Here is a 25556-nt window from a genome sequence, read left to right as displayed (position 1 = left end):
CATCTCTTTTTCTCCATGAGAGGACATAAAGGTGGGTCACCAATTAAACGAAGCAGCCTTGTTTGGGTGTGCTGTATTTTGCTGAATTGCTTCAGACCCTGGGCAGTGAGCAGAATACAGGGATGACTGGCCATGAGGAGCCGAGATGGGAGGTGGATGGGAGTGGAATGGGTGGGAGTGGGTGCATACCTTTTGACTTAGCTACCTCCCTTGTATGGGAAAAGAAGACTTTGGTATATAGACAGATATATATTTGTATGTGTGTACACATATATATTCTGTATATATAATAAAAATACTACAAAAATGTCTTACCTGTTGAACAAACTTCTTAAGTGGTTGGCAAATCGGCTAATTCTATGCCCAGTTTGGCCAACATCTATATCAACCAAGCTCACTGTAAAATTCAGGTTAGAAAGGTCATATAATTCTCACAACAAATATGATAAGTAATTGGAGTTTTGTCAAAATTTCATTCTGAAATATATAAATAATGCAATATCTAAATTATATCACAATGAAACATTCACCCTCTCAGGAATGGCCAGAGTTGATTAAGTCACCACAACTTTAAATTTCCCATACAATTCTATAATATTTTATGCAAATTCATTGAAAACCTATAATCTGGTGGAATACTGAACTTGCTAATGCATCATTTGCTTTTCTATTTGTGGCAATATGTAATTCATGTTGCCATTCCTGGGAGAGCTAAGATCACCAATTTTTTTTAAAGAATAACTTACTGATAGCATAAATTCCTCCTTTCTTCTCATTGATGTCATTTGATGACACCATGTCATATATATGCCGATTGATCTCATCCAAAAAAGCAAGATGTTCATCTAGGGAAACCTGAATATTGAAATGTGAGCTGTTAGTTTAGTTTAGGTAAACCATTGATTAAAACATCTTAAAGTTATGACAAATATATCTATTAATCAACTTTCATATTGTGTCCATCACATTAAATATCAATTGAATATTAACACTATTCTCTAAAATTTATAAAGAAAAAAATTACCCATTACATTAAAAATAAGTTGTATACTAACACTAATTTTTAAGTTGGCAAGGTTTTTGGGAGGATTTTAATTGAGAGGATTAGGAGAGAAATAGAGGGAGTAATTGGTGAGGACAGGTAGGGATTGCATGGATCACAATTTTGTGGTACAGGCAGATATGTAAGAAAGCTTTAGGGAAAGGTAAGGATGTTTTTTGGGCCTTTATGTATTTGGAAAATGCTTATGACAGGGTAGCCAGGAAGGCACTGTGGGGAGTATTGCAGATGTATGGGATAGGAGGAAAGCTGTTTAGAGCAGTCAAGAGTTTTTATGATAGTAGTAGAGCCTGTGTTACTATCAGAAATGGAGAAAGTGAGTGATTTCAGGAATGTGTCATATTGCCTTGGCTGTTCAATTTACACATGGATAGGGTGGTGCAAGAGGTAAAGGTCAGGAATTGGAGATGGTTAAAGAAAATGGAGAAAAATGGGAGATAAGTCAGTTGTTGTTTGCTAACGACACTGTGCTTGTAGCAGGATCAGAGGGGGATTAGGTATGTTAATGGCAGAGTTTGGGAAGTTGTATGAACGAAGGAATTTGAAGATAAATGTGGGTAAAAGTAAGGTGATGAGATGCACAAAGGGAGAAGATGGCAGCAAATTGAAAGTACAGTGTGACCTCTCATTAACGGACGTTAATTAGCTGAGTTTGCGGTGTTTCGCTGTGTTTTCGGTGTTTTTAGTGCTGTTGTTTAGTGCGTGCAATCACTATGCCACCCAAAAACCACTCCAAAACACCAAAAACAGCGAAAACACCGCAAACACAGCTAATTAATGTCCGTTAATGAGAGGTCTCACTGTACAGTCAATCCTTAGTTCTCGATCGTCTCTGAGCTTGAACAAATCAGTTTTCAAACAAAAAATTTGAGCTGGAAATACCTCTGTTTTCTAACAAAATTTCGGTTCTTGAACAATGCTAACACGTGGCCACTAATGAAATGTAAACAGTTCTCTGTTGACCACTGAGCTTAATAGTTGCGCTGTGTTTTCGTTATCAATTTTATCGAATTCAGTATTTATTTTTCCTACACTAGCCTTCAGTCATGGCTCCAAGGAAAACAATAAGTGATACTGGTTAAGGAAAAAGAAAAGTTGTGAGAAAAACAATTGAAATGAAAGAAGAAATTATCACAAAACACAAAAATGGCATTCGTGCATCTGATCTTACTATGCAGTACAGTATGGCAAAGTCTACAATTTGCACTATTCTCAAGAATAAAGAAGTGATAAAGTCAACTGATGTTGCAAAAGGAGTGACCGTCATTAGTAAACAACAACCACAAATACTTGAGGAAGTGGAAAAGTTGTTGCTTGTTTATATAAATGAGAAACAGTTAACAGGTGATAGAATCTCTCTCAAGCATTTATATGTGAGAAAGAGTTAGCAATTTACAATGATCTAGTAAAGAAAAGCCCTGGTACAAATGCTGATGATTTTGTATTTAAAGCAAGTTGAGGATGGTTTGAAAATTTTAAGAACAGAAGTACATAAGCATTCATCTAGAATGAATTAATCTCTTTTACATCATTTGTTTTGGGAAAATATGATTCGGTTTTAGAACAGATTTTTGGAATGAATTATGTTCGAAAACTAAGGTTTGACTGTATTAACCCATTCAACTCCGATGACAAGATGTCTTGTCATTTGGTCAAATAAAACAAAAAATCATAAAACACCAAAATGTTTGATCAAACACCAGAAAAATATGACGTCAGTAGTCCTATTTTTCTGGTGTTTGATCAAACATTTTGGTGTTTTATTATGATTTTTTGTTTTATTTGACCAAATGACAAGACATCTTGTCATCGGAGTTGAATGGGTTAAGGGAGAGACTGGAGGAAGTAGATAGTTTTAGATACTTGGGGGCCAATATGGCAGGAAAGGAAGTAGTGGAGGTGGAATTGGAATGTAGACTGAGAGAAGCCAGTAAATGCCTTAGTGGATTAAAAAGTGTAATGAGGAATAGACATTTGGGAATAGATGCTAAGAGGAGATTATATGAAGGAGTGATTGTGTCAACACCACTGTATGGGGCAGAAACATGGAACATGAGTGAGGAGTTTAAATGAATTTGAGATGAAAGGCCTTACAACTATGATGGGTGTTACTAGGCTGGATAGAGTGAGAAATGAGGAGGTGAGGAGGAGAGTGGTGGTGAAAAGAGAGTTGGGAGATAGGGTGGATGGAAGCATATTGGGATGGTTTGGACACATGGAAAGATTGAATAAAGATTAGTAAAAGAGGTATGGAAGGCAGAGGTGGAGGGACATGAGGGGGCAACCGAGGATGAGATGGATGGATGGGGTAAAAGGGGCATTGGGAAAGAGGAGAGTGTCTGTTGAGGAAGGGAAAAGACAGAAGATAGGGGTGAGTATAGAATGGCTGTGTATGGATGATGCTGTAATGCATGGAAGGGGGGGGTGAGGGAGTATGTGTGAATGATATTTTGACACAGCCTGAAGGGATTTCTTATTTCTTCCCCTCTCATCTTTTTCTGCATGAGGGGACAGAGACAGGTGGGGCGGTTGCCAATTTAATTAAGTGGCCTTGCTGTGGATGTGCTGTGTCTTGCTGCATTGCTTCTGACCCAGGGCAGTGGGTGAGATGGAGGAATGAACCATCATCCAGGAGAAGCCAAGAGGGAGGGAGGGAGGGGTGGTGAATGGGAGTGGAGTATGTGGGGATGAAATGGGTGGGAGTGGATTAATGCCTTTGACTTTGGCTACCTCATTTGTAAGGAGGAAAAAGCCCTTGGTATATGTAAAAAAAAATAATAATAATAGAAAAAAAATAATAATAATAAAAAATAAATAAATAATAATAATAATACATACATACATATACCAAAGGCTTTTCCCCCCCTTATAAGGGAGCTACCCAAAAAACAAAAGGCATAAAAACCACTCCCACCCATTCCATCCCTATCACACTCCACTCCCCTCCACCCTCTTCCCTCCCTCTCATCTTGGCACCTCCTGGATGACGGGTCATCCCTGCATCCTACCCACCACCCAGGGTCAGAAGCAGTGTTGCATGACACAGCACATCCACAGCAAGGCCGCTTCATTAAATCGGCGACCCCCCCTTCTCCGTCCACTCATGCAGAAAAGGAGAAGGGGAGAATCCCTTTGGGCTGCGTCAAATTTTTCTCACACATACTCCCTCACCCCTCATCCCCCACCCATTCCACCTCATGGATCACAACATCCATCATCCACCCTATCTCCCAACTCCCTTTCCACCTCTGTTCTCCTCCTCACCTCCACATTTCTCTCTATCCAGCCTAGTAACCCCTATCATACTTCTCAGACACCTCATCTCAAACAAATTCAAACTCCTTCTCTCTTCCTCTCTCATGTTCCATGTTTCTGCCCCATACAGTGCTGTCGGCACAATCATACCTTCATTCAATCTCCTCTTAGCATCCATTCCCAAATATCCATTTCTCATCACACTTTTTAATAATGATAATAATAATAATAATAATAATAATAATAATAATAATAATAAATAAAATAAACATGTTTAAGACAAAATGCATACATTAAATGTAATGCTGAAAGGAGGAAATCTAGTAATTATGGGTGATTTTAACTCTAAAGAAATATATTGGGAGATGACAGTGAAGGGTGGAGAGGACCAATATGGAAACATACTACTGGACATGACCATTGAATACACAATGACTCAATGGGTAAAAGAGAATACCAGATATAGAAATAGTGAAGAGCCTTTGAGACTAGATTTAATATTTACATCAGAGCCTGAAATTGTGGATAAAAATGGAATATAAGACACTAATTGGGAAGAGTGACCACATACTACTTGAGCTCGAACTAAAAGAGGACATACATATAGGGAGAAATGAGAAACACAGAAATATTCTTTAATGAAGAAATACAGATGGAAGAGAAATGGATGATTTTAAAAGAAATCTACAATGAATGGGGTGGATAAATATGTACCAAAACAAAAACAGGAAAAGGCGTACATTAAATATTGGTATAATAAAAAAATGTAGTGAGGCAAAAGATAAAAGAGACAAAGCTTGGAAAAGATGAAAAAAAAAGGAAAGGGGCAAATACATATCAAACTAAGAAATGAATATATACAAAATATGCAGGGAAGAAAAAAGAAACTATGAAAAAGACATAATAGATAAATGTAAAGATCAACCTAAATCATTCTATATAAAAGTAAATGGTGAACTAAAAAATAAATGGAAAATAGTAAAACTACATCAAGGAAACATAGAATACACTGAGGATATAAATATGGTTGAAATTATGAACATTTCAAATCTGTATTTACTAAAGAAAACATACACAATTGGGATGAAGGAAGGGGAGAAAGATCTTCACCAATGAGAGAAATAATTGTGACACAGGAAGAAACAAGGGACCAAATAATGAACATTGATGTCAGGAAATCACATGGCCCAGATGAATTGCAAACTGGATACTAAAAGAATGTATAGATGAACTAATGGACCAAATATAAAGATAATATATTGTTTACTCAAAGAAGGAAAGGTACCATAAGACTGGAAAAATGACAATATCATGCCAATATATAAAGGCGAAAAGGAAGACCCAACAAACTATAGACAGGTCTCCCTTATAAGTACATTAGCCAAAATTTTAGAGCAAGTTATCAAACATCTGGAGAACAATATAATAAATCCAAGACAATTCAGATTTAGACAGGGAAGGTCATGTGCCACAAATTTGATCTGTTACTATTCAAGCTTAACCCCTTCCATACGGTGCCGCACACGTAGGCGTCATGGACTTAGATCTCGGTGGCAGCAGCCAATGCCAGCCGTACGACGTGTCGTAATAATACTCGCATCATAAAATATAGTCACCGCTTATATCGATCGTTCTCTCTTCACCCGTGAATTTTGATAACCATAGAAAATGCGATTACAAAAGAATTAGAAAGAATGTCATTATGAAGGGGCGACTACAATAAATATAATCAAGACGCCGATATGGCAGCCTCGCGAATACACTCGCTCCCCATGACGCCTACGTGTGCGGCACCGTATGGAAGGGGTTAATAGATACAGTATAATGAAAGAAAGGAATAGATGGGCAGAGTGTGCTTTCCTGGACTTACAAAAGGCATTTGAAAAAGTACCACACAAAAAATTAAGCAAACTTGAAACAGGAAGTATACACAGGAAACTATTGAAATGGATGGAAGATTTCTTGCATGGGAAAAAAATGAGAGTGGTGCTCAGATAAAAACTCTACTTGGGAAGAAATGAGAAGTGGAGTCCTACAGGGTTCAGCACTGGCTCTGGTAATGTTTGCTATATATGTAAATGACATGGACAAAGGTGTAGAATGTTACATGAACTTCTTTGCAGATGACGCAAAACTACTAAAGAAAGTACGGAAAAAGATTGTGAATCGCTACAGAGAGATCTGGACAAGGTCTGGGAATGGAGTCAGAAGTGGGAAGTGGACTTCAACATTAAGAAATGTAGTATAATGGAATTTGGAAAAAGTAAAAAAAGAATATCAAGATAATATAAAATCAGTGCTAAGGAAGTAAAGAAAGTTGGTTCTGAAAAGGACCTAGGAGTAATCATCACCAAAGACATGTCCCCAGACAAGCAGATAAAGAAAACAATCAGAGAAACCTACATTTTATTAGGATCAATAAAAGTGGCTTTTAATTACTTGGATGAAGTAATGGTAAAGAAAATACAAGTCATACTGATAAGACCAAGATTAGAGTACACAGTGACTATGGACACCCAGTACAAAAAAGAATATAAGGAAAATAGAAAGAATCCAAAGAGCAATGACAAAGATGGCTCCAACACTTTCAAAACTGACTTACAAGCAAAGATTGTCTAAACTGAAACTACCACCCCTGGAGCAAAGAAGAGAATTAATAAATAAAAACTATAATAATGTAAATAACAAATAAAATACATAAATAAATGCATAGGTATAGTTAAATAATAAACAAAGAGGTAAATAGTAAATAATAATAAATTGACAATATAACTAATAATAAATGAGAATCAAACACACAAATGATAACAAAACAAAAACAAATAATATACAATATATTATGATCATTACAGCATCTTGCTTAGGTGTTTTTCACATAAGGAAGTCTGTGTACTAGTGCCTCCCCTTCTATTTTTCCTCCTATTCACAAGTGACACAGAAATCAACCTAAGCCCCTACACATACCCCAATTGAACTAAACATATTAACTAAGCATATACATCCATCAAATGCAACACATGCCACAATTGGTTGAACTGAAAATGTACAACATAACAAACAAAAACCAGTACCCAAAAAACTGGAGCTGTAACCAAGACAAAATAACCTTCACACTCACAAACACAACCAAACATAAATACACCCTTAACATACTACAGATAAACATAAATGGATTCACTAACAAACACAAAGAATTGCTCCACTCTCATCAATACCATAACTACGAACATCTAATGACCCCAAACAAGTTATACTTCTAATCTAGAGATTACACTTGGGAATCTTATCTGCTGAAGTTCTACTGAGACAAAGTTATACTTTCAATCTACTCATTACACTTGTCACTCTCACCTCCCGAAGTTCTGTTGTGACAAAACGCTGCAAGTCCCATGCTGCCTTGATACGTGTCTCTTCATGACGGGATTTCAGTTCCGTCACGAACTGATTCATCTTTGCTTGACTCATTTTGATGTCCTGTTCTCTTCACAAGCATACCAACACTGAAAAAACAAATGAATCAACATTAGTTGGTGATATATGAATTCCCTTATCTTCAACTGTTGTGGGACCAACAATGGGTAGAATGAGTACTCATTATATGGTAATTCTTTATCCGGTATATTCACAGTTACGGTATTCGGTAATTACTACCCTTGATTCTATTTACGGTAAGAAAAATTCACAGATACGGTATCCGCTCGTGTTTTGGATATAAAATTAAATATTTTGAATAGGAAAGAGCAGGGTTCGGTATATAGTAATTTCAATTTGTGGTAAGGTTTTCAGGAACGCATATGTACCGTATAATGAGGACTCACTGTACCTGAATTTGGTCCTGCATGATGGACATAAGAGAGAACCACCCTGCTCAATGTCATCAAAATCCATCAGCTCTCTCACCTTCATCTGGGTATGCACCTTAAGGGTTTGCACGCAATCTTTGGACTAGACCCAAAACCTCTTTCTATTAACTTTGACTGTATTTTCTTTGTTTTTTCACAATGACTAACATATGATAACAGAATGAAAGGACAAAAAAGCAAAAAAGTTAACTGCATTTCCTTGGTTTTTTCTTTTTTCTTTTTTTAGTGCAGATAAGAATTGAATCAATAACAATGATGAACAGGGCCCTCACAATGGTGGTGGTGGGGGGGGGGGGGGCAGCACATTTAGGAGTGCGGCAATTTTAGTCTGGACATGCCACCCACAAGGCTGACAAAATGATTATAATAAAAACTGGTCACAGGAGCCCTGAATATTTTACCGTAATGTACGAATCTTGCGTCAGAACCAACAGAATATGAAATATTTTCCTCTTATCCTTTCTGCAATAGGGACATTAAATACAATTTTTAAAATCCGTTTATTTCACAAGCCAATGGCTAAAACAGGCTCGAAGGGATGGTGGAAATAGGAAATAGTGATGGGGGGGGGGGAGGGGAAGCTCACTGAAAACTTTGCCCTGGGGTGGCACTTTGCCGGGTGGCGGCACTTAGGCACATAAGGGCTCTGATGATGAATGATACAGGATTAGTCCATGAGAATGTCATTAAACTTCATAAAATGGCCCATCCATTGACCCTGGTCTTTCCCACAAGAGATCCATGTCCTCCAAGTAACCAGTAATATTCTCTGGGTGGGTCCATAAGTCATTCATGTAAGATATAGTATGTTGTTGAAGGACTGTTAGTGTGGGGCAGTGTAATATCAGGTGTGGCAACTACTGTGTAATGGTTGCATCGGAGTCAGGTGGAATAGTTGAATCTATGGCCAGGCCTATTCTGTGTTGGTAATGTTTCAATACTGGATGGTGTTCTGAACATGAGCAAGCCAGTGTGGTTCTTACCTGATGTGGGAGTGCTTTTCTCCGTGAGGCTTATGTTTGGGGGTGTTCATGGATTACTGAGTTTATTGGTCTTGAAAAGCTTGTTTAGTGACCTGAATATGAATGTGTTTATGCATGGATATACATTTGATACAAGTGGCAGGTTGTGAACATTTCATAAGTAAAGCACTGATAATTTTTTGTTACATTCTGTTGGTGATGTTTGACTGATGCAGTGAGATGGGTGTGTGTTCAGGGCTTTTTCATGTGGTGTTCTATGGGAAGGATTTTGGTTTCATATGCAGGAATCCAACTGGGTAACTAGTTTTGCTGCATCTGGTTATTGCTCTGTGTTCCATTTTATATTATTTTACAGTTGTTTATGCTTGTCTTGCTAGTAGTTGGGAACCATTCCGTGGAGGTGTGATCAAGGGTAGGCCATACAACCTGCTTTAACCCCTTCGATACGATGACGCCTATGTAAGCGTCATGAGGAGCAAGTGGGTACGCGAGGATGCCGATGTCGGCATCTTGATTATATTTATTGTAGTTGTACCTGCGTGACCCCCATACTCTGTAAACTGGCTTCATCATATTTTCTATGGTTATCAAAATTCACGGGTGAAAGAGAACAAGCAATACAGCGGTAACTTTATTTCTTATAATGCAAGTATTATGACACAACATCGCACATCTGGCAGCTAATGCTGCCCGCGAGATTTTGGCCCGGAGTGAAGGGGTTGGTGGTTATATGAATTTCTTTCTGTTGTCCAGTCAATGTTTATAATAGATTTCAGCAGGTTTATTATCTTGTTGATTTTTCACTCTCAGATCTTTGATAGGTGGGCCGAGTCATAAAAATATCAAATGTGAAGCCTAGAAGTTGAGATAGACTTGGATACCTCCAACAACAACCATAATTCAAGTGACACTGCACTAGTGCAGAGGCTATTAGTTTGGTGGTTTTGACATCTAGAAAACTTGAGAGTCTGTACAACGGCTTTATTCTGGTATTAATCTCAGTGATTACAGAATTTGCTATTAAGGCATAATTCATGTTTTGGTCAAATTCCACTCCTATGTATTTAATACACTTTTTGGATGTGACATTGATTCCATTGTAGGTAAAATTCAAATCTGAACACTGTTTTAACATGTAGTTTGTGCTGAATAAAACAGACTCGTTTTACCCAAGTGCAGAGATAATATGTTGTCAACAAGTCACTGACCAATAGATTCAAATTCTGAAGCGAGTACATTTACAATGATGTTGACATTCTTGTGTGAATAGAGCAGTGATGAATCATCTGCATACAATAAAAGTTTGCAATTGACTGCAGACTCCATGTCATTCATGTATCTCAGAAAGAAATAACATTGGTCCCAAGATGGAACCCTGAGGAACACCATTTTATGTTACATTTATCAGATATGACAGAGTTGACAAGTTCCTCCAAAGAGAGAAAAGTATTTTCATTAAGAAGATGAAGTGTTATTCATATTTTCACCCTACTAGGTGACACTCACTCCAGTCAGGGACCTGGCTATGTAACATGCATCCAACCAGAGACTCTGTGGGGGCTTTGTTACATTCTTCCTAGATAAAATGGACCCCACTGGGTTGTCTGAAGGGTGAAACCTCCCCAGCTAAGTAATATGCATCCCACTGGAGGGAGAAGGGGTAGGGCAAAGCCATCTCCTCCCTCTATGTGGTTAATACACATCCCACTGAGGGGTTAACCCCTTCTATACGATGACGCCTACGTAGGCGTCATGAGGAGCAAGTGGGTACGCAAGGATGCCGATGTCGGCATCTTGATTATATTTATTGTAGTTGTACCTGCGTGACCCCCATACTCTGTAAACTGGCTTCATCATATTTTCTATGGTTATCAAAATTCACGGGTGAAAGAGAGAACAAGCAATACAGCGGTGACTTTATTTTTTATAATGCGAGTATTATGACACAACATCGCACGTCTGGCAGTTAATGCTGCCTGCGAGATTTTGGCCCGGAGTGAAGGGGTTAAAGGGGGGGGTGAAGTCCCCTTGCAAAGTAATGTCACCCAACTAGGAGTTCCTTGGTAAATGTGGAGTCCCAGGAAAAAATCGAAGAGTTGATGGTGATCTGTCTAGAGTTGATCATAGCAAATACAGTGTTTAGGAAGAAAGTCAAGTATAAGTACACATGGGAAAGGGTGGTGGATGGAAAGCTGGTAGATAGAGCATAAATGGACTATATAGTGGTAACCAGGAATATAGTAGGAAGAGTTAAGGATGTACATGTTCTAGAGGGAGAGAGTGGGGGAATATCAGATCATTTTTTGGAAGATAAATTGAGAGTGGAGGAGAGATGGAGAAAGAGGAAAAGGACAGAAGGTAGGGAAGTGTTTAAATGATCTGCTTAAATGTGAAAGAAAAGGAGTACAAGAAGCTGAGAGAGTGGGAGGGGGTGAAGGATAGAGTAAAACTTGGAGTGGAGGAATGGGGATGGTTGAAGGAGGGAGTCATAAGGTGTGCAAAAATGGTGTGTGGAACAAGGAGGACAGGAAGAAATAGAAGGATAGTGGGATGAGGAAGCAAGGAAGGTTGTAGAAGAGGAGAAGTGAGTTTTCACAGATTGGATACAAAATAGGACAAGAGAATCATATGAGAGGTACAAAGAAAAGATAAGTAAAACATAAGATACAGGAGGCAAAGAGGAAAGCAGATGTGAAATGGGGTAAGAGTACGAGAGAAAATTTTGAAAGTAATAAAAAGATGTTTTGGATAAAAATTAAGACAGGGAGAAGAGGTGAATCATGTAGAGAAGAAAAGGTAAAAGGTGCAGATAGAGAGATGATAATGGAAGACAAGGCAGTAAGAGGAAGATGGGCAGAGTGTTTTAGGGAGTTACTAAATGTGAAGGAGGATAGGGAGGGAAAGGTAGTTACAGTGGGAAGCACTAAGAAAATGACAGTGAAAAGTGAGGAAAATGCAGGAGAAATGGGGAATGATGAGGTGAAGGCAGTTGTTAAGATGATGAGAGTAGGTAAGACACCTGAGTGGGATGGATGTCATACAGAATGTCAAAAAAAAGAGGTACAGCGATGGTGAACTGACTGGTGGGGTTATTTAAGGTTTGTTTAAGAGAGGATAGAGTGATGGAGGACAGGAGGAGTCCCTGTATAGTTCCACTTTACAAGGGAAAAGGGGACAAATGTGAGTGTAGTAGTTTCGGAGGGATCAGTTTCTTAACCACTTCCATATGGTGACACCTACATAGGCGGCATGAGGAGCAAGGGGGTATGCGATGATGCCGACGTCAGCATCTTGATTATATTTATTGTAGTCGTACCTACGTAACCTCCATTCTCTCTAAACTGGCTTCATCATACTTTCTATAGTTATCAAAATTCACAGGTGAAAGAGAACGAACGATTCAGCACTGACTATATTTTTTATAATGCAATTATTATGACGCAACATCGCACGTCTGGCAGCATTAGCTGCCCAACATGCGATGTGCCCCGGAGTGAAGAGGTTAAGTGTAGTTGGGAAGACTTATGGGTCTTGATTGAGAGGATTAGGAGAGGAACAGAGGGAGTAATTGGTGTGTGTTTAGGACAAGTAGGGGTTGTGTGGATCAGATTTTTGTGGTAAGACAAATATATGAGAAAGCTTTAGGAAAAGGCAAGGATTTTTTTTGGCTTTTATGGATTTGGAAAAGGCTTAAGACAGGGTAGATAGGAAGGCATTGTGGGTAGTATTGCAGATATATGGGACACGAGGAAAGCTTTTAAGAGCAGTCAAGAGTTTTTATGATAGTAGTAGAACTTGTATTAGATAAAAAATGAAGAGAGTGAGTGGTTTCAGGTAAAGATGGAACTTCATCAGGGATGTGTTTATGTTGCCTTGGCTGTTCAATTTATACATGAATGGGGTGGTGTGAGAGGTAAATGCAGGGGTAGTGGGTTGGGGATTGGAGAAGGTTAAAGAAAATGGAAAAAGATTGGAGATAGGCCAGTTGTTGTTTGCTGATGACACTGCACTTATAGCAGGATCAGAGAAAGGACTGAGGAAGTTAGTTACAGAGTTTGGGAGGGTGTGCAAAAGAAGGAAGTTGAAAATAAATGTGGTTAAAAGTAAGGTGATGAGATGTACAAGTGGCAGCAGACTGGAAGTGAGTATTAAGGGAGAGAAACTGGAGGAAGTAGATAGTTTTAGATATTTGAATGTGAATGTGGCAGGAAATGGAGTGGAGGTGGAGGTAGAATGTAGATTGAGAGAAGCGAGTAAATGCCTTGGGGGATTAAAAATTGTTATGAGAAATTGACATTTGGGAATGGATGCTAAGAGGAGACTGTACCAACAGCACTGTATGGGGCAGAAACATGGAACATATGAGAGGAAGACAAGAGTTTGAATGTGTTGGACATGAGGTGCCTGAGAAATATGATAGGGGTTACTAGGCTGGAGAGAGTGAGAAACTAGGGGAAGAGGAGAATGGAAGTGGAAAGGGAGTTGGAAGATAGGGGTGATGAAAGAGTATTAGGATGGTCTGGATACATGGAAAGAATGAGTGAAGAAAGATTAGTAAAAGAGGTGTGGTAGAGGTAGGAGGAGTGAATATGAGAGGGTAACCAAGGATGAGATGGTTGGGGTAAAAGGGGCATTGGGAAAGAGGGGAATGTCTGTTGTGGAAGGATGATATAGGACAGAAGATGGGGTGAATGGAGAATGGTTGTGTATGGATGATGCTGTGATGCATGAGGGGGAGTGGGTGGGGGATGGGGGATGGGGGATGGGGGATGAGGGAGTATGTGTGAAAAATAAATTGACGCAGCCCAAAGGGATTTTTTCCTCTTCTCCATTTCTGCATGAGGGGATGGAGGGGGGGTTTGCCAATTTAATGAAGCAGCCTTGCTGTGGATGTGCTGTGTCTCGTGACACTGCTTCTGACCCAGGGCAGTAGGGGAGATGCAGGAATGACCTATCATCCAGGATGTACCAAGATATGAGGCAGGGAAGTAGGTGGATGGGAGTAGAATATGTGGGGATGGAATAGGTGAGAGTGGTTCTTATGCCTCTGTTTTCTGGCTACCTCCCTTGTAAGGGGGAAAAAGCCTTTGGTATTTATATATAACACATCAATGTAATATGCAATTTTCTTGGCAGAAATTAATAACAAAAAAGTTGCTAACACCGATTTACTAACGAACAAAGTCACGACTGGTGAATAATATGCCATGTTTGGATTGATGCCAAGGTCGAAAAAATTAAAGGATGATAAATTTATCTATTCTAACCTAACCTATCTTACTTAACCTACATAACCTAAGCTGTATTTAGTAATATGTTACCTGTAATTCTAAAGATCATGTGGGTCATAATCATCATCATGGATGCTGATGGCCTGATTAAGTAATCAATCGGACTGCAGGGAATAGAGTTGTTGCATAGTTTGAAGGAAACCTGGTAAAATTTTAGTTGTGCACACCTACGTGATATAGCAATAGAAAATTAATTATCAATTTTGTAAATTATAATACATCAACATAATATGTGATTTTCTTGGTGGAAATCAATAACAAAAAAGTTGCTAAAACTTACTTACTAACAAAGTCGCGGCAGTTGAATGATATGCTATGTTTGTTTAGATAGATGCCAAGTTCAAAGAAATGAAAGGATGGTAAATTTGCCTATTCTAACCTAACCTAACTAACCTACATATCCAAACCTCTATCTAGTAATTCGGTACATCAAATTCTAAAGATCATCCAGGTCGTCGTCATTATCATGGATACTAATGGCCTAATTACTAGTCTACCTCAGGCAATTAGCAGACAACGGCAGAACCCCATGTAGTCTCATGGAGTCCAAGGAAATCCTATTCCAGCTACCCCCACATCAAAGATGGCAAAATCAATCACCAACAATCTATTACCACAAGTTCATATTACCTTAGTTTGAATACAGTTCCATTCCCACATCATGCAAATAGATTTTTTACTTCTTTTTTATATTTCAAAGATCTATTTTTTCTATGGAAAACCTATGTTAGGTTAGATTTAGTTATGCTAGGTTAGGAGCTATTGGACAATGTAAGTTTCATGTTAAATATCCATGTTTGCGTGATTCTGGAATTTGACCAAATATACAAACTAACAAAGGATTGCTGATAAGTTATTCAGTCACATTTAGCATGGAAGGGATACAGAAGTAAATTGTGATCCTGGATGGGACTACTATAATCCAGGAAAGCTAAAAATTAAAAAAAAATATATATACAAACAAGCACTACACCATAAATACAATATCTAACAGTAAAAATTCCTTATTCAGTTCCTATACTTTTAACTACTCATAAAACCAAGATACAGCCACTTTGCACAGGAATAATACTTAGAGGATCTCATGGACTTAGAGGAGAAACTCACTTCTAATTTATAAAATAAAATGTGAAGTACTGTACTTCATAAATCCATAATTATAATACCATTATACTGGAGCACTATTAGTAATGGTTATCTCCAGGAAAACCAATGCCCCGAGTAAGCACTTGAACTACCAACTAATCCTACTGCAATTGCTTATAAATTAGTAGCCTACATCATGCCTATATTAAAACAAATGACATTTCCTTTTAACTCTAACAATTTATTTTTTTGCCCAACTATCCAAGCAAGGCCAAGCAAAGATGCCCATTTCGTGAGGAGCACCCTCAATAAGAAAGCAAGTTACTACTTACTAACAGTCCACCTTTTCTTCAGCAAAGTCTACACGCAAATATAACCCAGTGCTAGAAATATACCGATATTTAAATTAGTAAACATAACCGAAGTAGTCGTCAAGTTAAACAATATATCTCTCATCGTTCTATCAAACTCCCCAAAACAACTTGTGTAGTCTATCTGCGTTTTAGTAATGTGATAAAAATATACTTAGATTTACATAAAATTACACATGCAGAATATAAAAAATATAGTTCATACATTTAGTATTTTATTAAAGCTTATCAACACCTTTTTTTTACCATTCTAACACTTATAATAAACGCACTTAATTGAGAGAGCGATTTGAGTCAGGGGTGGCTTTACTATTGAGCCCTTTGGCCTTTTTTTTTTTTCATTATCTTCAACTACCTTTCGTCAAATCAGAGTCAAATATAGATTTTTTTTACAGACGACTTCAAGATTTATATAAAATACACCACAACTCTATCACTTCCTATGCCTAAGGTGTAAGGTCTTGCTGAGGGACTGTATTGAATTTGTAATATGATTGAAGTACGTAGGATGTGCGTAGTTGTGCGCATTTATGCGCGTCCTTAGACCATATACGCTTTTATACAAATGCGTCAGCACCATGTGATACGATGACATATCACGTATGCTTATATATATTCCATCTGTACCTAGTTCCTATATTTTCCTATACACATCGTAACATACAGAGGCTCCACCTGTGCACTCACACCCATAGCTTGTTTATTTGTTTCCGTCTAGAAGCGCTGCTTCATAACCACGATGGTCCGCCGCTTCTACCCAACCTGGTTTCTCTTTCCTACAAAGCCACTTGGTCAGGTATTGTGTTGGAGGTTCTACATTGGGCTGTATACCCTAGCACAGAGGGTTCATATGGTACTGTTCCCAGGAACCTGTCTAGTGCAGCTTTGAACCTCTCTACTGTGCACCCAGACATGCCTCTAATCTCCTTTGGGAGTGAGTTGAAGATTCTTGGGCCTTCATTAAGGAGGGTGGCTGCTAGCATGGTTCTGATTTTTCCTTGGGCTGTAGATGGCAAGCTGTGTCTCTTGCATTGGCGCTTCTTTCTCCCTGTCACGTAGGGCTGCAGGTCTTGGGCTGTCAAGTCAGCCACCTGTCTTTCTAAGGCTTTCCAGATGTAAATAGCCCAATACCTGTCTCACCTGTTCTGATGGGAGCACAGGTCCAGTTTTCGTAATCTGTCCCAGTAACTGAGGTCTTCAATGCCCTGAATTTTCTTGGTGAAAGACCTCTGTACTCCTTCTAGCTGTTGTATGTCTCCTTTCCTGTGGGGTGACCATAACTGGATGTAGCAATCTTGCAGCGACTGTACCAGGACCTTCCATAGAATCGGCAGTGTCTCTAGGTCCCTGCTGGTGAAGGTTCTTATCACCTAGCCAGCCATCATCCTAGATTTCTTGACTGTCTCTCCTATGTGGTGCTGGAATGAGCAGTCCTCGCTGAGACCCCCCCCCCAGGCATTTGACGTGTGTTGTGGCTGCGATTTCTTGCCCCTCTTCTGCACATAGCGCTGTCATCTCCTATTTCATGGTTGTGTCCATGCCTCAACATTTAATTTTTTTTTCTTCATTGAGGTGCATATTGATTGTAGCTGCCTAGGCAGACACCGCATCCAGGTCTTGTTGGAGACAGGACATTTCTTTTGTGCTGATGGTGTGGCGACTCATGATAGTGTCGTCGGCAAATGTTGTGCGGAAGGAGTCATTTCATCCCTCATTGATGTCCATCATGTGCAATGGAAACAGCAGTGGGCCCAGAACAGATCCTTGCGGGACTCCGCTACCACCTCTGCCCCCTATGACTTGCATCCATCCACTCCTACTGTTTGGTATCGACACATAAGAAGGTCTTAGATCCAGATGCCATGGTCTACCTTGTCAAATGCCTTGGTAAAGTCTAGAAACACGACATCTACTCGTACCTTCTTGCCCTCCGCCAGGCTTTGCAAGACCCAGTCCTGGTATGCTAGGAGTTTGGACAGACAGGATCTTCCCTTACTGAAGTTATGTTGATTGTTGCTGTGAAGGAGATAATCTTCCACGTACCTGGTGATCCTATATCTAACACATTTTTCAAATAATCTAATGAAATGGGAGGTGAGGGCGACAGGCCTATAGTTTTTCGGTAGGCTCCTGTCTCACCTTTGTAAATGGGGGCACACTACCTCTTTCTTAAGTCTCTCTAGAACCACCCCCTTACCCACCGAGCATCTCCATTATAAGCAGAGTGGGCGTGCCAAGGCCTTGCTGCACTTTTTGAGGAGAATCACTCAAACAGCTCCTAAGGCGCCGCCTAGGGTGTTCATCCAGTCAAAGGGCACCACGGGCAGTGGTGTCCAACTGCGGGAACCAAATGTAGTAGGGGTGTTACTACCACATGATGTGTGAAGTCTAAAGAGAATCTGACTTTCTCTGATCCATTTCTCATGGAAGACTTCACACATCATGTGGTAGTAACATACCAAGATTACAATTTTTATTTACAATTAAGTTATGTTCAATAAGGGGACACTGCAGCAGTGGCGGCGTGTTCCCACAAGTGAGGCAAAAGATAGAAGGGACAGAGCTTGGAAGAGATGGAGAAAAGACAAAAAAAAAGGAAAATGGCAAGTTTATATAAACTATAGAAATGAGTATGTTATAGTGAGAAGAGAGGAAAAAAGGAACCATGAAAATGATATTATAGATAAATGCAAAGAGCAACCCAAGCTATTCTATCGATACGTGAATGGTAAACTTAAAAACAAACAAGAAATGGTTAAATTACGCCAAGGGAATATAGAATACACAGAAGAATTAGAAATGGCCGAAGTAATGAATAATCACTTCAAATCTGTTTTCACTAGAGAGAAAGCACAATATTTGGACAAAGGAAATTAAAGGCGATCTCCCCCCCATGAGCGAGATAATGATAACACAAAAAGAAATAATGGAACATCTATCAAACTTTGGCATCAGGAAATCACGTGGCCCGGATGGAATTGCAAATTGGATTTTAAAAGAATGTAAAGAAGAAATAACGGACAAAATACATAACATAATAAGTTGCTCACTTAAAGAAGGAAAAATACCAAAAGACTGGAAAATACTAACATTGTACCAATATATAAAGGAGGAAACAATGACGAACCAATTAACTACAGGCCAGTCTCACTAACAAGCCCTATAGCCAAAATTTGTGAGAAAATCATCAAGAATAGATGGGTAAAACACCTGGAAGACAATAATATAATAAACCCAAGACAATTTGGGTTCAGACAAGGAAAATCATGTACCACAAACTTAATATGTTTCTACTCAAGATTAATAGACATAGTGCAAGAAAGGAATGGATGGGCTGATTGTGCCTTCCTGGACTTACAAAAAGCTTTTGACAAAGTACCACACAAAAAATTATAAAAAAAAAAAACTGGAACATATAGGAGGGATACAAGGGAACCTACTAGAATAAATGGAGGACTTCCTGATTGGTAGAAAGATGAGAATAGTGCTCAGAGAAAAATTTCAGATTGGAAAGAGATTATCAGTGGAGTACCGCAAGGATCTGTACTGGCTCCGATAATGTTTGCTATTCATGTGAATGGCATGGGTGATGATGTGAAATGTTACATGAGCCTCTTTGCAGACGACGCCAAACTGTTAAGGAAAGTAAACACTGAAAAGGATTGCGAATCACTGCAGGAAGACCTGAATAAGTTATGGAACTGGAGTCAGAAATGGGAAGTGGACTTCAATATTAACAAATGTAGCATAATGGAGTTTGGAAAAAGCAAAAATAGAATATCAGGACAATATAAAATTGGAGCCAAGGATGTAAAGAAGGAGAGATCCGAAAAAGATTTGGGTGTAATTATCTCAAACGACTTGTCCTATGATAAACAGATAAACAAAATTGTCGGAGAATCCTACAACTTTCTAAGATCAATAAAAGTGGCATTTACATATTTGGACGAAGAAATTATTTAAAAAAAAATATTAGTTACACGGATAAAGCCTAGACTAGAATATGCAGTGACATTGTGGTCAACCAGTACCAAAAAGAATATAAAGAAAATAGAAAGAATCCAGAGAGCAGACACAAATATGGCCCCTGCACTTGCAAACTTGTCATGTGAGGAGAGATTGGCTAAATTGGAGTAACTGACTCTGGAACAAAGAAGAGAGAGAGGTAACCTACTGACCATCTACAGAATCATGAAGGACACGGAAATACTCGATAGAGAGGACTTGTCAAACTGGCACAAGAGAAGCACAAGAGGACAAGGAAAGAAAAAAAAACATAGCTACAGAAGAGATATGAAGAAAAACAGTTTTCCACATAGAGTGGTGGACACTTGGAACAAAATGGTCAAAGAAATAGTGTGCGCACAAGCCATTCATGAATTTAAAAGCAAACTAGACTCTGTGAGAAACAAAGGCGGGACACCACGAGCGTAGCTCCCCTTCCCGCAAAATACAACTAGGTGAATACACATACACACATGTATCATACATATATATATATATATATATATATATATATATATATATATATATATATATATATATGATATGGTTTAACGTCACACACACACACCCCTATCGGGAGGCTAGGACGGTGCCCCTCACAGAGGGCTTTGTAGCATAGAATTTAATGAACCATGCCCTTGGTTCAACTTCGCCGGTGGCAGGATTCGAACCGCCCTCACCTCGACCTTCACCGCAAGTAACGACGCCCTAACCCGCTCAGCCAGCGAGCTTCCTTATATATATATATATATATATATATATATATATATATATATATATATATATATATATATATATACATATATATACACACACACACACACACACACACACACACCCTGGACTCGGGGTAACAGAATTTATTACCGACGTTTCAAACCCTGTCCGGGGTTCATCCTCAGGGTTATACATTGTAAGCAAATGGATTCAGTTATATAGTGTACCGATGTTCTCTGGGACAGGTCCACCAGATTGAACAGCGTTGCATTTTTTAAAACAGTAGTAAAACTCCTCAACATGGAGAAAGGATTACAAAATTAAATATACTAGGAAAGAACATGCTGATACCAAAATCCAAAAAGCCTATCCATCGTTCCTCCGTAGCTAAAAAGACAAATCCTAACAAACAAAAACTAATCAAGTCCTGCATGACCTGTAGAAATTAAATACAAGGTTTGCTAAAGTGTCACAAAATGGGGACCACAGCAGTTCATAGGAACAAAAAGAACCAACTATCACACTCCGATGAAATGATACTGTACTCTTAGCTGTAATACAAATCATACAATAAAACAAAATCAAAACCTATTCCGAATGACAAAAGGAAATAATTCAAATTTGTATAAAGCGTCCACCCAAATGAAAAGGCCACATATCACATGTCAAAATAAACGGAACAATACAAATTCTGAACGACATCCAGAAATTAATAACAGAGTAAGTACAAAGTGTCAACAAATGGAACCACCGAAAAAAAAGTAGAAAGAGCAAACAGAAAAATATCAAATGAGATAGACCAGACATAAAAGCACTGCACGGGTCGCCTGTCACCGCTCTATCTGTCCTGTTTGTCCTTGTCAGTACAAATCAAACTAGTTTTTATAGTTTTATAGGTTGATTTGTACTGACAAGGACAAACAGGACAGATAGAGCGGTGACAGGCGACCCGTGTAGTGCTTTTATGTCTGGTCTATGACATTTGATATTTTTCTGTTTGCTCTTTTTACTTTTTTATTTTCGGTGGTTCCATTTGTTGACACTTTGTACTTACTCTGTTATTAATTTCTGGATGTCGTTCAGAATTTGTATTGTTCCGTTTATTTTGACATGTGATATGTGGCCTTTTCATTTGGGTGGACGTTTTATACAAATTTGAATTATTTCCTTTTGTCATTCGGAATAGGTTTTGGTTTTGTTTTATTACATGATTTGTATTACAGCTAAGAGTACAGTATCATTTCATCGGGGTGTGATAGTTGGTTCTTTTTGTTCCTATGAATTGCTGTGGTCCCATTTTGTGACACTTTAGCAAACCTTGTATTTAATTTCTGCAGGTCATGCAGGACTTGATTAGTTTTTGTTTATTAGGATTTGTCTTTTTAGCTACGGAGGAACGATGGATAGGCTTTTTGGATTTTGGTATCAGCATGTTCTTGCCTAGTATATTTAATTTTGTAATCCTTTCTCCATGTTGAGGAATTTTACTACTCTGTTTAAAAAAATACAACGCTGTTCAATCTGATGGGACCTGTCCCAGAGAACATCGGTACACTATATAACTGAATCCTTTTGCTTACAATGTATAACCCTGAGGATGAACCCCGGACAGGGTTCGAAACGTCGGTAATAAATTCTGTTACTCTGAGTCCAGTGTTTAAAATTTTCCGATAACATGGCTCCTGGACTCCAGCTCTTTACGAACATATATATCCCCATATATTATCATATCTTGGATGTGTTCAGTACGTACCCCCCCCCATTTTTTACTCATTGAAATCAATGTCTCCCACTAGCAACTTGACAAATTATCACATCTTCACATCTTTTTTGCAATTTTGTATGCCAAAATCTCACTCTCACGACCTTAACCCAAGGTACGCGGACGCACCTTAAAAGGTCGGGGAGGTAATGTAACCGTCACTAACCATCACCAACCACGCACGTGATCCACACACATGCAACATGGTACTCGTCTTTGACAAGACCTCTGATCTTGGAGATTTCACATATTTCCCCCATCTCAAACACCTGACTAAACACCTACGTAAGATCATAACAGGATGTTCCTACAGTGGCTTTGAATTTAGGGGGCCAGTCACATGTAACCATCATCCTCCATAACATTTCCCTGTTGATGGTGTCGAAAGCTTTTGCAAGGTCTACACAGGCTATGAATAGATCTGTATGGGCGGAAATATCTCGAACTCGTTTGCTGTTACCGTTGGTGTCAAACAAGGTTGTGTCCTTGCACCCATCCTCTTCAACATATATTTAGCAGCCGTCACTCTACTTGCAAGGTATGAATCTGATGTCAATGACAGCGTAGCCGTCAACTACCGCCTTGATAGTAACTTGCTCAACCCCCAGCGTCTCAAGGCTAAGACAAAAGCCCACACTGCCTATGTCTTTGATATGCAATATGCTGATGATGCCGCCTACTCTGCACCTAGCCCTCAATCTCTTCAAAGAAATGTGGATGCGGTAAACAGTATTTACTCAGCAGGCGGTCTGGTTGTCAATGCCAGCAAAACTGAGGTGCTCCTGTAGTGACGCGACGCATCCTACGACTCGTCACACACTGAACAAAGAACTCTTCGGAGCTAGCCTTTCCAAGTTCCCGTAGTGCGTAGTTCGCAAGGACGTCCCGATCAGCCAGCGGTCAGCCATTCAGGAACTTGGAAAGCTCCTCACGTTCTCGCCAGCCTCCTTTAAAATGTCGGCGTTTCGCCGAGATGGGAAGAACAGTACCGACCAGCGCACACAACAACATCTCCTCGTCCAATCTTCTAGCCGTCCCATCGAGCCTCGCCGTTATCATCTGCTACAGCCTCGCTGACGTTAGGCTCCACGTCCAGCTACAACCATAAGCTCCACTAAGCTGTGGCCTTAGTCCGAGCTTCACCTACATTTCTCATGTGACCCTTCTAGTGTCGCACCTTGTGGCTAATCACCAAAAGAAAGAGATTAGATATTTTGTTTTTCATTTGTCCTGCCGTTGTTCCGAACCAAATACCACTACACTCCCAATACAACACAACACCGCCGTCCCAATACCGCCTTTTACCAACGGTGGTGAAGGCTTGAAAATCGTTCAGTCTTTCAGGCATCTCTTTCTGCAACTTGCGACACAGAAAATAAAATCCAGACCAGGATTAGATTGGCAAGTTCAAGCTTTGGAAAATTATCCAAACGCGTTTTCCTAAACCGTGATCTAACTGTAGAGACTAAAATTAAGGTTTATCAGGCAATCTGTCTATCCATCTTACTATCTTGGCAGTGAAACTTGGACCTTATACAAGGCCCAAATCAGACGCCTTGAAGGGTTTCATATCCACTGTCTTCAAACTATCCTTAACATCACTTGGCGTGACCGAATCCCCCATGTAACTATTTTACAAAATGCTTCAACCATCAGTATTGACTAAATGATAATACGTCGCCAGCTCCGGTGGATCGGTCATGTGATCAGGATGCCTGAATGTCGCCTATCACGTCAAATAGTTTACGACGAGCTGAGGGATGGATACCGCTATCCGGGAGGACCAAAAAAGCAATTCAAAGACCAAATAAAGGCTACCCTCAAACAATGCAACTTCTCTGTTGACCAACTTGAAATTCTGGCCACTGACCGAGAAAGTTGGAAGTTACAAAGGATTATAAAGGCTGAGCATGCCGACAGGAGACCTTTTGGTCCATAACTAGGTCGGATGAGAAAAAGTATATATAATAATGATAAATAACAAAATGAACAATAAATAGATTAATAAATGAATAAATAAATGATTAAGTAAATAAATGAATAAATAAATTAATAAATAGATAGATAGATAAATAGATAAATAAATAGATAAATGAATGAATAAATAAATAAATAAATAAATAAAATAAATAGAAATTATAATAATATAAATAATAATATATTAAATTAATAAATGCATAGGTATAGTTAAATAATAAACAAACAGGTAAATAGTAAATAATGATAAATTGACAGATAAATAATGATAAATGAAAATCAAGCAAATAATGATAAACAGACAAATAATAACAACTAGATAAATAAAAAATATAAAGTAAATGGTAGACATTACAGCATCTTGCTTGGATGTTTATCTGTACGAATCTTAAAGCTTCGAACTGAACTACATTGGACTGCCTCTGCAGGAAGTTTATCCCATTCATTAACTACACAGTTGGCGAAATTGTTTCTACCCATTTTCAAATTAGATCTATTTCCTGACAGTTTGAGACCATTATTTCTTGTCGGATTCTCATTCAATGCAAGAATTTTGTCACTTTTGATGTTGTCGATTCCCTTTAGAATAAAGACATGTATCAAGTCACCTCTGAGCCTACGCTTTTTTACGGAAAACAGATTCATATGTTTTAGTCGATTTTCGCATGATTTGTTTTTTATATTTGGAATAAATTTTGTGGCTCGCCGTTGTCCATCAGGGTGTCGACATATTTGAAGCTGCTCGCACGAATATCAGGATCGACCCAGAAAACCGCAGATATGAACGCTTGGCACGAGGTCCTGTTAACCCGGCACAAGGAATTCCCTGTCCCACTTGCAGTAGGATCTGTGCCTCCGAGTTTGGCCTAAGAAGTCACCAAAAAAGTCACCTTCAAAGAAACTAGATCCTAAAACTGATACCAAAACTATTATACCGAATATATAATAAGCGTTAAAGCATAATTATTGTTGATACTGTTATTATTACTGCTATTACTTTTATTGATACTACAATTCTAATCTACTTACTAATAATCATTTAGAGGATAAGTACGTCATCTTCGTTACCGAAGAACTACCCCAAACACCTACTCTAATTACATTACCATGACGTAATGTGTATACACTATGTCTAGCCACGCCCACCAACCATAAAGCTAACCCCTATATAACGGAACTAACACCC

The 25556-nt window shown here is 38.9% G+C and overlaps 1 protein-coding gene across 2 annotated transcripts in view; it reads right to left on the bottom strand.

The window, feature by feature from the left end:
* mTor (serine/threonine-protein kinase Tor) overlaps positions 1-16029 on the bottom strand; it is a 175131-nt gene extending 159102 nt beyond the window's left edge. For both annotated transcript variants that reach the window (XM_076208449.1, XM_076208450.1), the window contains exons 1-4: positions 15871-16029; positions 7667-7815; positions 747-855; positions 316-397 (exon numbers count right to left, since the gene is read on the bottom strand). In XM_076208449.1, the coding sequence (XP_076064564.1) occupies positions 316-397; positions 747-855; positions 7667-7780 (305 nt within the window). In that variant the 5' untranslated portion in view covers positions 7781-7815; positions 15871-16029. The remainder of the gene's footprint in view (positions 1-315; positions 398-746; positions 856-7666; positions 7816-15870) is intronic.
* Between the last annotated feature and the right edge of the window lie 9527 nt (positions 16030-25556).

Source organism: Oratosquilla oratoria, chromosome 25 (genome assembly GCF_046742065.1).
Source record: "Oratosquilla oratoria isolate Oo_2021 chromosome 25, ASM4674206v1, whole genome shotgun sequence".
Classification (NCBI taxonomy): Eukaryota; Metazoa; Arthropoda; class Malacostraca; order Stomatopoda; family Squillidae; genus Oratosquilla; species Oratosquilla oratoria.
This window is presented reverse-complemented; position numbering and strand designations above follow the sequence as displayed.